The 16,685-nt window shown below is 39.2% G+C and overlaps 1 protein-coding gene across 9 annotated transcripts in view; it reads left to right on the plus strand.

Annotated features, from left to right (window-relative positions):
• LOC136876361 (galactokinase) overlaps positions 1-16,685 on the plus strand; it is a 323,016-nt gene that overhangs the window by 29,639 nt on the left and 276,692 nt on the right. For all 9 annotated transcript variants that reach the window (XM_068228397.1, XM_068228395.1, XM_068228398.1 and 6 more), the window contains one exon: positions 5,710-5,899. In XM_068228397.1, the coding sequence (XP_068084498.1) occupies positions 5,710-5,899 (190 nt within the window). The remainder of the gene's footprint in view (positions 1-5,709; positions 5,900-16,685) is intronic.

The following is a 16,685-nucleotide window of genomic DNA, read 5'->3' on the forward strand; positions in this document are numbered from 1 at the left end:
TTAAATTTCATTCCATATTGTTCCACCTCATCTACCCAGCATCTAAATGTTCCTGGATATCCTCTTCCTTTTCTTCCCAGATTGACAGGTCATGTGCAAACATCATCACTTTCATTTTTCTTTCTCCAATTTTCCTTGCCACTTTTGTCATTATCTCGTCCATTGTTACTATGAAGAGCAAAGGTGACAGAGCACTTCCTTTTTTTAATCTACTGTTTTGCTCAAACCAGCCTGTTCTCTCTCCTCCTATTTTCACACAACTGACACTCCCATTGTACATCTCCTTCACTCTTTCTACGGTCTGTTCCTCAACACCTTTTCTCTGTAAGGCTTCCCATACCTTGTTTCTACACACACAGTCATAAGCTTTCTCATAGTCCATGAAGGCCATCACAAGATCCTTACCCCATTCATAATGACGCTCTTACAGCAAATATAAGGTCTACTGTGGACCTTCCCGATCTGAAACCATACTTCTCTTTTCTTCCACCCTCTTTCTGATTTTATTCTCCAAAATCTTCTCAAAAACCTTTGCACAGTGGCATATCAATGTGACTCCCCTATAGTTCTTAAACTCTTTTCTATTCCCCTTCTTGAAAATGGGTATGATTACCCCCTTCTTCCAATCTTCAGGGGTCTTCCTTTCCTTCCATACTACTTTCAACAAACGATAAAGCCACTATTTCCCTACCTCTCCTGCTGCCTTCACCATCTCAATACTCACTTCATCTAACCCTGGGGCTTTCCCTCCTTTCATCTTGTCCAGTGCTAGCTCCACTTCTACCCATGTTAAGTCTTTCTTCTTCCATATTTCTTACTTCCTCCCTGCTTCTACTTTCCTCCTCAGTGCATCCTTCTTGGTTTAATAAATCTTCAAAATACTCCTTCCACATTCCTTTGAGTTTCTCCATTTCTTGCACTTCATTTCCATTTTTGTCTTTCCTCTTACTCTTGACCATTCCATACAGTACTTTTTTATTTCCTTTGCTATCCTTTTCCATCATGTTTGTCCACTTTTCCATCCATTTATTCCTCTCCTCTGTTACAACCTTTTTAGCTTCTTCCTTTTTCGTCTTATATTCTTGTCTTGTCTCCGGTGTCCTCTGTTGAAATCACACTCTGAAAGCTTTATTCTTCTCCCTAACTGCTGCTTTGACTCTGTCGTTCCACCATGGGGTCTCCTTGCATCTTTTCCTGGCACTAGTTCTCCCACAAACTTCCTCTGCAGTTTTTACTAGTGTCCTCTTGAACCTTACCCATTCCTCCTCTCCTGTTTTTGTATCATCTGTTGGTACATTCAATCTTATTTTTTCCTGGTATTCTTCCTTGGTTTTCTTTTCCTTCAGTTTCCATATTTTGATGTGTCTTTCTTGCTTCTCTGTTCTTTTCCTTTCCGTCATTGTTCTCAGTTTCATTACCAGTAGTCTGTGGTGACTGTCTAGGGCCTCTGATGGTATTACCCTTACATCTATAACATTCCTCTTCATTTCCCAGTCGTAGATCATGTAATCTACAATGGATTTCCTAGATCAGTCACTGCTATACCATGTTATCTTATGGTTTTCTCCCTCTTTGAACCATGAGTTCCCAACCATCATCCCATTTCTTCTGCACAAATCCAGTAGTCTTTCTCCTTCCTTATTCCTATTTTCCCATCCTTCCGCTCCAAGCACGTTCTCATAACCCTTCCTTTCCAGCCTACATGGGCATTCAAGCCCCCCATTACCACGTTATTTTGTCCATTCAATTGTCTCTCCAATTCTTCCTCAAAGTCATCTTTATCCAGTTGCGTGCATCCTGCTTATTGAGCATACACTTGTACAATATCCCAGCTTTTACCTTTGAATATTATTTTGACTTTAACAACCTGTCACTTATCCCTTTTACTTCCTCTTTCAATCCATTTCTTACTACCACTCCTACTCCATTTCGCTTTCCCTCATCATTTCCTATCCAGTACAACTGAAAACCATTCCGCAGCTCTCTCCTACCCTCACCCCTCCACTTTGTCTCTGCCATCCCTAGTACATCCAGTTTTCTTCTTTCCATCATGTCTACAAACTCTTCTACTTTTCTGGTCAATGTTTGTGTATTCAGTGTGCCAATTCATAATCCTAGTCCTCACCAGGGTCGTCGTCTGTTACATCCATCTGGTTATCGTTTCTTGTTTCCTTGAAAGCCAGTTAATATCCATCACTGGCTTGCTAGGCCTGTCGTGACTTCACCAGAGCCCCGTTAGCTGCCATCTTTTTCAGAATTCCTGTAGGGCCTTCACAACTACCGTAGCGGTCTCGGGGCCCACACAGTCCCCAATGTACTTCACCCCCACAGGCTGTTACCTACTTGATGACGTTGCCCATCTCCCACGACGTGGACACTGACTGCTATCTCAGTGATATCCTCACTCTATTCAATAAATATGGAATGCTGGAGAGTGTCTCATCGGTGTGAGGGAATTGTGGTACAGAATCTTAAGCCAGGCGAAGTTCCTTAGCTTATGGATATGTATTGGCCAATATACCTAACAAATGGCCTCTGTAAGGTATTCGAAAGGATGGTAATCAGATGACTTGTGTGGGTCTGGGAGGAGAGAGGTCTTTTGATTAACTAGCAGTGTGGTTTTGGTTCTGCCACTGATTACGTAGTCAGGTCGGAGAGCTCATTCAGAAGGCCTTGCTTTACAAGGAGCACTTGATCACTGTGTTCTTCGACCTCATTATTACACTCAAGAAAATGGAGTATAACAAGGATCTGTACTGAAATTCACACTGTTTGCAATTATCATGAATGGCATAGTTGCTGCTGCTGCTGCTGCTATGCCTGCAGTCATTGCATCACTACATATAGGCAATTCAGCTGTACATTTCAGCTTAGAATGGTTGGTGGTTGTTGAGAGACAGCTGCAGCAAGTTGTTAACTAAGTCGACAGGTGGACCCTGTAACACAGTTTTTAATTTTCAGTGGTGAAAACCTCAGTTGTACACTTCTATTGACATCGGCCTATGCATCCTGATCTAGAACTCCACTTGCAGAACATTGTCCTACCAGTCGTAGATACCTGCAGGTTTCTGGGACTCCATTTTAATTAGAGACTGACGTGGTAGCTCCACATCCAATTGAAGGTTGCTGCATTAGGAGACGTAACATATTTTAAGTTTCTCAGCAACACTCTGTAGTGTGCTGTCCCTACCATGCTGCTACATATTTTACATGGCTATGGTCTTTCCCATCTCGACTATGATACTGAGCCATATAGTTCATCACCAAGAACTTTGCTGAACCATTTAGATAGTTACCCTATAGTGGAGTTAGACTAGCAGCCGGAACTTCCTGTACTAGCCCGGTTTCCAGCTTACTCACTGAATTGGGAATTCCACTTTACAAATCAAGAGCTGCTAAAATTCCTGAAATATCACATTATCCAAGCTATTAAAGCCTCTTTGATACCAAAACAACCAGAGATACAAAAACTTGCGGAATGCTACACAACAGGTATGCATTGTTGGGTGAATTCCCACAATTCTTGATGCAAAGTAATGTTAGACCACTATTCTTCTAAGAGGATTCACATTAATAGCATGTGTCATGAGCTGGATGTGGCTATCAGCAGTTGTCTTGAGCAGGCCTGTAGCAAAATACCTCCATGATTAGTTCCGCGTCTTTCTAGTTGACGCCCACGGGCATGTCTGGATGTGAAAGGATAATGATAATAAGGTATGGAGAGGGTGAAATGTCATATCGTCACACAGCTTGTTCCTATCAAATAACACCAAGGGGTCTGCTCATATCTTTATGCCCTCATCTGATGGATGAATCACCATTTAGGTAACAGAAGTGGTCAGCTGACTCTGTCTCAATTTCTTGTACCAGTAGATTTTTGTTTCTGGTGTTCGTTCTTATTTCCTTGGTCTTGGTAACATTTATTTTGTATCCCACTCTTTGTGCTTCCCTTTCAAGGTCTTTCATCTTCCTTGGTGTATGCCTGAATGAACGCAACAGTAGGCATGTATCATCCGCAAAGTCTGAATCTTCAATCAGACCCTGCTGTATTTCTTTCTGCTTCACTGTCAACATCTTTTCTCATTCCCTGATCTAGTATCAGCAGGAATAGCATTGGTGAAAATAGACATTCTTATTCTATTCCTGACTATTTGGACAGGGTTTGAAAGGTTTCCATCACATTCTTCTTGATGAGACTAACTGCTGTACAATACTTTTACCTTGTTGTGGTTTTCATTGGAACTCTATAACCATACATCGCTTTCATAAGTCCAACTCCTCATCCATGTTGTGGAAGATAAGCAACATATAGAAATAGGGGTGTGCCTGTAAGGGTGAAGTACATTGGGACTTCATGTATCTTGTGACTGCTATGATAGCTGTGAAGGTCTTACAAGTGTGAGGTGTATATCACAATACATCACAATCCTTCGAATGGAGAAATTAACTGAACATAAAATATAATAGTCTTCATACTGAAATCCATATGAGCTTACTTTCACTGACACAATGTCAACAGAAGAACCTGAAGATATTCAATTGAATAATAATGGTTAAGGTACTTGTTTTCTTGATTTGTTGGTGAACTGAATTTACAACAACTTTTACAGTCTAGATTAACTATTGGTTGTTGCGGTATCAATCAGCTTAAACAAACAGAAAAATACTGTCAATATACTGTACATATTTACATAGTTTTGTGGACGATACTCCGACAAATATTTCAGAGGCCAGAGCTTGAAGGCACTAAGTCTTGGAGTGAAACTCTGTATGACTCCAACTCAGTCCACCTGTCCGCCACCTTATTAAATGACAATAAGTCGCCGTGCCTGGATTGCGGTGTTAGTGGGTCGGTGGATAGAGCAAACTTGTCTGGACCGCCTCGGCAAGGCATTCTACTCTTCCCCGCAATGTGACTCCTATATATACGGGTAGGTGCAATTACCTGACCGGCTCAGACGTCATCAGCAGCCTGCGATGTTCAAACCAGCACTACCAAAACAGGAGCTCTAAAAATGGTGACTAGCGGGATTCTGATAAAGCTGCTGCCTTATAGTATATTGATGATATAATAGACACTTTTTGATGGAATTTCTGTCATTGTAAGGAAAAGTAATTGGTGATGCAGAAGAAGAATTTTGGCACAGATGAAGGTTATATTTTTTACTACTCTCTGCAGATTGTCACACTTCTCTTTGGTTCATGTTAAAAAAAGATAAGAACATGAATTAGAATAAGTGATAGGATAGACACAATTCCTTTACAATAGTTTTTTCTTTTTGGGTTCAGGTGACCATGCATTAACGTTTGCACTTTCAGATTAATGATTTTGTTATTGTGGTTTAATTTAAGGAGAGTAATTTGTTACCATCTTCATGCAACAAAGGGAATGATCATTGTTGTCAAACAGAGATGATCATCTTTGTAAAACATGTACTTTATCAATTTCCTAGAATCCTCAAGTTCGTGTAAATTTGTCTACCTCATTATTTTGAGTGACAGTAATGCTGTGACCCTTCTTTTTTTCTGTTTACAAATTTTTTATATTCTTTCTGTACTATTGATGGTGGTGGTGATGATGATGATGATGATGATGATGATGATGATGATGATGACTTGTTTAAAGGGGCCTAACATCCAGGTCATCAGCCCTTCTGTACTATTACCCTGATTAGTATGTCCATTTACTCATAACTTTTATTGTTTCAGGCATTGCCTATGGTGACAGTTGTTGTGGGGAAGATAAATGGTACCAGGAAGTGTAATATTCTCACTACAAATCAACAGGCTGATAAGCCATGGGAGGTGGAGTTCAGAGTAACAGACATCATCTCTGGTAAACCAAAATGGGCGAACTATGTCAAAGGATCAGTTGCATTTTTCAGACGTCTTGAACCCAGTAAGTAGGAGCTATACAATTATCGAATAAAATATTGTCTGTATGGTGTTGGCTTTCATAGCCAGTCTCAACTGACAACTTTTGATCTTCCTCCTGGATATTAGCATATTAACATTGTAAATATGCTGACATTTTGACAAACATATAGTATCCCTTGTCAAGATGAAAATATGCCCATACGTTACTCTTAAGCTAGTGAATCTCCTCAACAATCTGAGGAGAAAGGAGAGGCACATGAGAAAGACATTCTGTTGAAACACCTCAACAATTATGGATAGAATTGGCAAGGTTTTAAAGCATTACAACAGGACTTCCTTTATAATAACAAAGAAAAATATCCCAACAATAAAGCTCAGCAAATGATCCTGGGGATAGGAAGCTAGGAAGCAGGATACGAACACAAATAAGGACAAGCACAATGATAGGCTAGCAGGGACAGGAAGACAGAGCCAAATATGAAAACCAAAAGGAACAAGCCAAATATGAAAACCAAAAGGAACAAGGATAAAGTCCACATATTCATCCAGAGCCATCTTCAGATGGTTCTTTCCTTACCCATCCCTGTTCTTTCAAATATCTTTCTTCTTAGCACTCACCAAGCTTGTTTCTTCTTACCAGCATCATTGCGACGAGGGGTGGGGATGAGCTGCACATAAACTTTGAACACATGGCCTATGCTCAGTCATTCCATAGTTTCTTCTTTATTTCACCATGCATACTGGTGATTGTTGACACACTTCTGTTAAAATGTTTGGTATATATGAATGTGTGTTGCTTTGGACTCCTAATACCTGTTGGAAAACGCATACCCTAGATACTACGGGCTCAACCCATCTTGTATGTCTCTTCCTACAGCACTGGTATCTTGGAGAATCTTCCAGTCATGAAAGTGGTAAACATGCATCTAATGTACAGACTTGCTAAATATCAAGGATTGAAACATAGGCATGGTACAAGTTGGATCATAGTCAAATATCTAGGATCAGTGTCACTACTGACCAGAGGAAAAGGATGGCCAAAGGAAACTTGGAGATCTATTGAAGGGGTACCAGTCTCAGGACTAGAAATGCCAGCCCAAACTAAATTTGGAGGTGCTTAATTAAAGGCACAGATATGGACAGGAAGAATGACAGACTTATGTTGAGCAGAGAGAGAACAACAGAAAGAATGGCCATGCACAAACATGAAAAAATGAAAAGATATGGGAATTCCTCCTCCTCTCACCCTGTTCTCTTCACATGTGAGTTTATCCCTCATCCAACTCAATTCTTCCAGATCTATTCCCTCCCAGACTCCAATGAGCTTGTTCCTCCTTCCCAGCTTTCCTCCTTTGCTTGTCCTGTATTCCTTTCCATCTACTACCTGTATAATTTTTTCCTTTAGCCTGTTAGCCTTCCACTCCCCTATCTTTCCCTCTTTCTCTCAAAGAAGGAGGCAATGCAGTTTTAGACTACAACTGCATTACTTTATCTTGTAACCCAAAGAAATCTGAATATTTGATGAACGACAGTGAAGGAGAAGAGGCTAGACAAACTTAAATGAATAAGCTAAAGTAATAATTGAATCAGCTAATAAGATTTTGAAAAAAAAAAAAAAAAAAAGCAAAGCCATCTCTCCCGTGGGGATGTAGAAGGTAACCCCTTTACTAAGTGAGATAGAGTGGAATTAACCTCATACTGATTCCTGTTGTAGGATGAGTAAATCTTGGTGTCAAGTGCCTCTCCAGAAGTGGAAGTCCCATTTCTAAATGTTTGACTGACACAGATCAAACCCATTTCTTCTGGATCAATCAGTCATGGCTTTACTGCTTCAGCTAGGCAGCTTTCTGTCAGCATATATAATAAATCAATGCTGTGAATGAATTATATAGTTAATGCCAATTCAGTGGTTTATATACAGTACAGTATATAGCTTTCAAATTTTCGAGTCTGTCAAAACTAATGCTAGATTAATAAACCGAGGAAATTCCTGAAAAAGAAAATATTTACCGGTACTGTAACTAATTTATTACAAATGATGCAAATCTTTTTTTTTTTTTGTCCGTATTGAAAATTTTGTTAAGTATATAGGAAAATATTTAAAATTTTATTTCCACCTATTCAATACAATATAAGATATTGACGTTTAACTTAAAACATTTTTCAAAAATGAGACATGTTTCGCCTCATATTTTGAGGCATCTTCAGTCACTAATCAAAACCTTATTTCTGTCAGATAACATTTCAAACATTCTACAGCTATTATACAAATGTTCATGAAATAACTAAACCTCTGTTGTAATGATGAAAACATGTGTTGTTCACTTGATGAAAAAGACGTCATAGGATGGTATAGTAGTACAGAAGATGGCTTGAAGCCTTAGTCAGTATTAAATTTTAAATACATAGTAGAAAGCATATAAAATCATATACAATATAGCCTATACAAAATATACAATACATTTAAATGATATTAAAATAGTAGGTTCTTAAGTGGTACATTTAAAAGTGGAGGTGTCTTATAATTATGAGTGGCAGTTGATGGCTTAAAGCCGTAGTCAGAGTTTGATGCATACGTAGAATAACACGTTAATATGAGGTAAAAGAATATGAAAAGGATTACATTAATGGATATAAAAGATAAAGAAAAAACATTCCAAAATGCTGGGCAATTGTTGTTGACGCCAGCATATATTTGCCCGTAATGTTTGAAGGTCAAACAGTTCAAAGGTTGTTTATAGAATGGTTCAGCGAGATTGTGTAGACATAAAGTTTAAAGTTGGCTTGAATTTATTTCGAGTCATCGGAGTAAGTTTGTAGAGAATGATGATAAGCAGTTATTCTCTACGTTGGTAAAATTTGACATGAGGTTGAATGGCTGTTGTTTTCATAACTGATTGACGATATATTTTCAAAGTGTTGAAATTGGAAATTTTATCTTATTGACGAATGCTGTGAAGGTTTGATGTGGCTGTTGAAATAATGTTGTAGATTGGTTGGTTCTGAAATGAAGAAAGGAAAACTATGGTGTTGTTGGCCTGTTTGACTTCTTGTGTGAATCGTTGTCAGGATACTAGTGGTCGCTAACGTTTTTACTCATTGTGTTGTACGCATGTCATCTGTGCGGAGGGGAATGGTTTGGAGGGGGCGGGGCTATAGGTTTGTGATTGGCGCACGGAAGAGAGTTGTGTATGGTGGGGGAAGCGGAGGGGTGTGAAGCATTTTTAAGCTTAAGATTGGCCCGTGGAGGTGAGTTACGTAAATTGGGAGGGGAAGGGGGGTGTGATGTGTTTGTTGACGTGGAAGGAGTGTTTATTGATACTGTATTGAAAATATTGAAGAAATTTTTGTCCTGAAAGTTTACTTTATCAAACAATGCCTTCAATTGGTCATACTGTATAAAGGGCTTCTATTGTCTATTGGATCATTTAAATTTTTATTAGGATTGAATTTTTGATCCAAAAATATATATAAATTCTCGAATTCAGTCACGAGTCTACCTTTTTTTTAATCTTTTTAAAATTTGAAGGTCCTGTTCGATTGTGGTAAAATTGTGCCCAGTTTCTTTCATGTGATTCATGTGATAAAGCCAACCAGGCTAATAAAAACAAGTATCAAAACCTTAAAACTAAAATTAGCAAGATCTCAAAGGATATTCAGTTCCTAAAAGAATGTGTAAGACCCAATTTAGTGCCGAAGTTTTTAAAATCAACTCAAAGGAAAAACATTCCGAAACATAAATCTAAAGAGATTCAAAATAAAATCTACAACATTTGGCTCAAAAATGAAATAATACTACTGTATAAAAAGAAATCTTTTTTTTATACAAAACTTTATCGCGAACATTTGATTATCGCGCAGTCGTCATCACCTCTAGAATGGAATTCTTATCAACAACACATTTCATATAAAATACAGATTACATTGAGCAAAAACCACGAAACTCTAATACGCAAATTAGTATATTTAAAAGAAGAAAAAGCAAAATTGCTAAATCGGAACAGTAGTATAAAAATATCCCCCTCCCCTTGGAACAATGTTCCTACTACAATCAATCTATCTGACATCACTTTTTCAGACAAAGAAACACAATTATTTAACCAAGGCCTAAAACATAATTGGCCCAACCCACATAAAGCAGAAGATATAATCACCACAATAGCCGAGGTTGAAGCTAACATAAATAAACAATTTCCAACAGACAAACAGAATGATGTAAAATATGAAATTAAAAAGAAATTGCCTGCTCTTGTAAAAGAAATTTCTAACAAAAATAACTCTACCTCACAAAAACAGATCCTAGAACTAAGAAAAAAAGTTGGCACTAATAACATCATAGTAACTAAAGCCGACAAAGGCAATACTACAATCTTAATGAAAAAACAAGATTACATCTGTAAAACAGAGGGGTTCTTCTCTAATGAAACTTACACAATAATCCCAAAGGATCCCACTACAAAAGCTCAACGCAACCTAAAAACACTTTTAAAAGATTCTCCATTTTTATTTAATGAACATGAATACCGAAGTCTCATTAATATGAACCCCAAATTACCCACCGTCAGATCATTACCTAAGGTACATAAAAAGGACGTTCCCATTCGACCGATCATAAACAGCCAAAATAGCCCGACATACAAAACTTCACAATTCCTCCAAAAATTTCTCAAAAAACATTTTAAATTCCATAACAAACACCCTAAAAATTCAACAGAATTATGTGAAATCCTTAGAAAATTCAACTTAAAACCTAATCACATAATGTGCTCTTTCAACGTCACTAACATGTGTTCAAACATTCCCGCTAAAAAAACTATAGAAATAATAAAAAACAATCTTTCCAAACAGCAGTTTAAGCAAAATAGAAATAGAAGAACTCTTTAAAGTACTAAACTTTGTCTTACAAAACATCTATTTCACTTTCAACTATAAAATATACAAACAAGAAGGCCTGGCCATGAGAGACCCTTTGTCAGGAATCCTTGCTGAAATTTATATGGATAACCTCGAAAACAACAAAATAATAAATAACATCAGTGGATTAAATCTATGGCTATGCTATGTCGATGACACGCTAGTAATAATTGACAAAAATCTCAACAGTGAGAACATATTAACTTATTTAAATAATCTAGATAACAACATCAAATTCACTAAAGAGGATGAGAACCACAACTCTATTAAATTTCTTGACATCACAATAACAAGAATTTTCAACAAGTTTGATTTCCAAATTTACAGAAAGCCCACATTCACACCTACAACTATTAAACAAAATTCCCTACATCCACAATCACACAAACAGTCCTCTTTTTACAGTATGGTATACAGAGCTCTAAAAATTCCCCTTTCAACCATCAATTTAAAAAAAGAAATAAATACAATAAAAGAAATAGCCTCTTTCAATGGATACAACCCCTCCATTATAGACAAACTAATTAATAAGGTTAAATTGAAACTATCCACAAACCTCTCCCCAATAAAAAATGAAAAATCAAAGTACGCAACCTTTACATACACCAACCCAATCATACATCAAATAACCAATACCTTAAAAAATTAAGAGATCAAAATAGCTTTCAAAACTCAAAATTCAAACCAAAAAATGTTCTTCAACCACAATACAATAAATTCTGAAAATAATAAATATTCAGGCCTCCGGTATCTATAGATTAAAATGTAATTAATGCCTCAGCTCATACATCAGACAAACAGGAAAAAGCTTTATAACTAGGTACTCCGAACATTTCAATGCTCAGAAACATAATAAACACTCAGCAATGAGCAATCACATGAAAGAAACTGGGCACAATTTTACCACAATTGAACAGGACCTTCAAATTTTAAAAAGAGTTAAAAAAAGTAGACTCATGACTGAATTTGAAAATTTATATATATTTTTGGATCAATAATTCAATCCTAATAAAAATTTGAATGATCCAATAGACAATAGAAGCCCTTTATACAGTATGACCAATTGATGGCATTGTTTGATAAAGTAAACTTTCAGGACAAAAATTTCTTCAATATTTTCAATACAGTATCAATAAACACTCCTTCCACGTCAACAAACACATCACACCCCCCTTCCCCTCCCAATTTACGTAACTCACCTCCACGGGCCAATCTTAAGCTTAAAAATGCTTCACACCCCTCCGCTTCCCCCACCATACACAACTCTCTTCCGTGCGCCAATCACAAACCTATAGTCCCGCCCCCTCCAAACCATTCCCCTCCGCACAGACAACATGCGTACAACACAAGGAGTAAAAACGTTAGCGACCACTAGTATCCTGACAACGATTCACACAAGAAGTCAAACAGGCCAACAACACCATAGTTTTCCTTTCTTCATTTCAGAACCAACCAATCTACAACATTATTTCAACAGCCACATCAAACCTTCACAGCATTCGTCAATAAGATAAAATTTCCAATTTCAACACTTTGAAAATATATCATCAATCAGTTATGAAAACAACAGCCATTCAATCTAATGTCAAATTTTACCAACGTAGAGAATAACTGCTTATCATATCTTAGAAGTAAAGCTTCCACGGTGTGAAGAATTATTTAATTTATTTTCCGGATTGAACGGTGTTGTACTTGTATGCATATCACGTACAGTTTGCCGACGTTTCGAATACATTGCAGTATTTTTTGTCGAGGCGACTGAAATACCCCTACTCGATCCGAGGTAATCAGTCTCCCAGGCAGAAATTACACTACTAGAGTGGCTTTGATCTTGGCCTTTTATATCCTAGCCTATCTGGCTGACGTAAGCCCTGGCTGTCTCGCGAGGCTTCTGGAAAGTTTATGTCACAGCCAGGTAGTGGGGGCTTGCCCGCGCTGTTATGTAATGGGGTTGCGGCCCGTGTGTTTATGTTGTGGTCTGTATGTCTTAAACTATGAATGATGGGCATCCAAGAATTACTGATTTTGTATCCTTCTTCTAAATTTATGTTATTCGGATGTTTCTTGATTTCGATAGCCTCGCGGATTTTCCTTTCCAGGTTCCAAGGGATAGCTGCTAGGATCTTGGTCTTGTCAAATGATATTCCGTGCCTAGTTTCGTAGGAATGCTTGGCTACTGCTGAAATATCTGTGTTTTGGTTCTTGGTGTGACGGATATGTTCTTTTAAGCGGTTGGAGATCAGACGTTTTGTCTCACCTACATAACAAGCTCCGCAGCTACATTCAATGTGATACACTCCAGGGGCCTGTAATTCTATTGTGTCTTTTACTGGTGGTAGATAACGGGCTAGCTTACGGTAAGGTTCATAGATAGTTTTTATGTTGTATTTGTCCAGTATCTTGCCGATCCTGTCTGTAGTGTTTTTAATGTATGGTAGTATCGCTGTTTTCTGGCGGGTCAGTTCTTCTTTCCCGTTGTTTTCTCCTGCGGTGGTCTTTTCTTTCTTCTCTTCTGATTTTTTAAGGACTCGTCGGATGTTATTGAGTGAGTAGCCATTTTTCCTAAGGGTTTCCGTGAGGTGTTCTTTTTCTTCCTCGAGGTGCTCTGCGTCAGATATCGCTATGGCCCTGTTCACTAGTGATGTTAGGACAGCCTGCTTTTGTGATGGGTGATGATGAGACGAGGCGTGTAGGTACCTGTCTGTGTGAGTGGGTTTCCTGTATACTGCGCGACTTAGCGTCCCATTGGGGTTACGTATTACTAGCACATCCAGGAACGGTAGTTTTCCGTCTACTTCTATTTCCATGGTGAACTGAATATTTACGTGTATGGAGTTGAGATGGTCGAGAATTAGCTGTAGGTTATTGCTCCCGTGAGGCCAGATTACAAAAGTGTCGTCCACAAAACGCAGAAAACATTTCGGTTTCAGAGCAGATGTAGCTAAGGCTTTCTGTTCGAAGTGTTCCATATACATGTTTGCTATTATTGGAGAGAGTGGCGACCCCATCGCGGCCCCTTCTGTCTGTTCGTAGAACTCCCCGTTGAAATAGAAATAAGTGGCGCTAAGGCATTCTTTAGCTAGTGTTGACAGGTCTTCTGGAAGTTTCTGATCTAATAGCGGAAATACTTCTGTTAGCGGCACCTTGGTAAAAAGTGACGTGACGTCAAAGCTTACTAATAGGTCCGTACTTTCAATTGATTGGTCCTTAAGGAGCTGGATGAAATGTCAGGAGTCCTTCACGTAGGTTTCAGTGTTTCCTGTATGTGGCTGAAGTAGTCCAGCTAGGTAACGGGCGATCTCGTGCGTGGGAGAGCCTATAGCGCTCACGATAGGTCGCAGAGGTATGCCTTCTTTGTGGATTTTAGGCAGGCCATACAATTTTGGAGGTATCAGGTCCGAGGATATCAGTTTCTTCTGTATTTCGGCTGGGATACTGGAATTTTTTACTAGTGTGTGGAGTTTGTTCTTAATGCGGTTGGTAGGGTTCCTAATTTTCCTGTATGTAGAATCGGTGAGTAATTGTTCTATTTTCCGAGTGTAGTCTGTGCGTGTCATTATCACCGTAGCGTTGCCTTTATCTGCGGGTAGGATAATTGTTTCCGTATCTTGACGTAGTGTTTTTAGGGTATGAATTTCTTCTTTAGTCAAATTGGATGGCGGCGGCTTTGCGGATCTAAGTAGACATGATATATCCTGTCTGATCTCCTCTGCAGATTCGGTAGGAAGGTGCCGGATTGCAATTTCTACTTTGCTAATTATTTCTTCTGCCGGTATACTATTCGGAGCTACTGCGTAGTTGAGTCCTTTTCTCAAGACCGAGGTAGTGGGTTCACTGAGTGGCTTATCTGTGAGGTTTACTATTACATTCTTCTTCAGTGGAGCAGGTGGTTTCGGTTTCTGTTTTTGTAAGAGGCGGTTGAATTTCTTGTTTTGCTTGGCAGTGGCTAGTTCCAGTGTACGCTGGGATTGTGTGTTGCTAATGCCGTCTAACGTGGTCCAATCATTGAGCGACAGAGTGCTGGCAAGTTGCAGGTGGAGATGAAATAATTTATTGTTGAGGTAGTCCAGAATCTGTCTTGTGTCACTGATCCGTTCTTTGAGGATTTTTATGCTGGTTTCGTGAAGAATACGGTCAGTCCGTCGGTTCTTGGTGTGATATTTCAGTCTCACACATGCTGGTATAATGCTGTTGTCCCTGCAGCGTTTCAGAAAGGCGAGTCGAGCCAGGTAGTTACTCATTTTCTTCCGAAGGTTGTCGAACTGCCTAGTAGCTTTGAGAATATCCTCCCCGTAAAGGTTTCGTATCTTAGAAGTGAAGCTTCCACGGTGTGAAGAATTATTTAATTTATTTTCCGGATTGAACTGTGTTGTACTTGTATGCATATCACGTACAGTTTGCCGACGTTTCGAATACATTGCAGTATTCTTTGTCGAGGCGACTGAAATACCCCTACTCGATCCGAGGTAATCAGTCTCCCAGGCAGAAATTACACTACTAGAGTGGCTTTGATCTTGGCCTTTTATATCCTAGCCTATCTGGCTGTCTCGCGAGGCTTCTGGAAAGTTTATGTCACAGCCAGGTAGTGGGGGCTTGCCCGCGCTGTTATGTAATGGGGTTGCGGCCTGTGTGTTTATGTTGTGGTCTGTATGTCTTAAACTATGAATGATGGGCATCCAAGAATTACTGATTTTGTATCCTTCTTCTAAATTTATGTTATTCGGATGTTTCTTGATTTCGATAGCCTCGCGGATTTTCCTTTCCAGGTTCCAAGGGATAGCTGCTAGGATCTTGGTCTTGTCAAATGATATTCCGTGCCTAGTTTCGTAGGAATGCTTGGCTACTGCTGAAATATCTGTGTTTTGGTTCTTGGTGTGACGGATATGTTCTTTTAAGCGGTTGGAGATCAGACGTTTTGTCTCACCTACATAACAAGCTCCGCAGCTACATTCAGTGTGATACACTCCAGGGGCCTGTAATTCTATTGTGTCTTTTACTGGTGGTAGATAACGGGCTAGCTTACGGTAAGGTTCATAGATAGTTTTTATGTTGTATTTGTCCAGTATCTTGCCGATCCTGTCTGTAGTGTTTTTAATGTATGGTAGTATCGCTGTTTTCTGGCGGGTCAGTTCTTCTTTCCCGTTGTTTTCTCCTGCGGTGGTCTTTTCTTTCTTCTCTTCTGATTTTTTAAGGACTCGTCGGATGTTATTGAGCGAGTAGCCATTTTTCCTAAGGGTTTCCGTGAGGTGTTCTTTTTCTTCCTCGAGGTGCTCTGCGTCAGATATCGCTATGGCCCTGTTCACTAGTGATGTTAGGACAGCCTGCTTTTGTGATGGGTGATGATGAGACGAGGCGTGTAGGTACCTGTCTGTGTGAGTGGGTTTCCTGTATACTGCGCGACTTAGCGTCCCATTGGGGTTACGTATTACTAGCACATCCAGGAACGGTAGTTTTCCGTCTACTTCTATTTCCATGGTGAACTGAATATTTACGTGTATGGAGTTGAGATGGTCGAGAATTAGCTGTAGGTTATTGCTCCCGTGAGGCCAGATTACAAAAGTGTCGTCCACAAAACGCAGAAAACATTTCGGTTTCAGAGCAGATGTAGCTAAGGCTTTCTGTTCGAAGTGTTCCATATACATGTTTGCTATTATTGGAGAGAGTGGCGACCCCATCGCGGCCCCTTCTGTCTGTTCGTAGAACTCCCCGTTGAAATAGAAATAAGTGGCGCTAAGGCATTCTTTAGCTAGTGTTGACAGGTCTTCTGGAAGTTTCTGATCTAATAGCGGAAATACTTCTGTTAGCGGCACCTTGGTAAAAAGTGACGTGACGTCAAAGCTTACTAATAGGTCCGTACTTTCAATTGATTGGTCCTTAAGGAGCTGGATGAAATG

Source organism: Anabrus simplex, chromosome 6 (genome assembly GCF_040414725.1).
Source record: "Anabrus simplex isolate iqAnaSimp1 chromosome 6, ASM4041472v1, whole genome shotgun sequence".
Classification (NCBI taxonomy): Eukaryota; Metazoa; Arthropoda; class Insecta; order Orthoptera; family Tettigoniidae; genus Anabrus; species Anabrus simplex.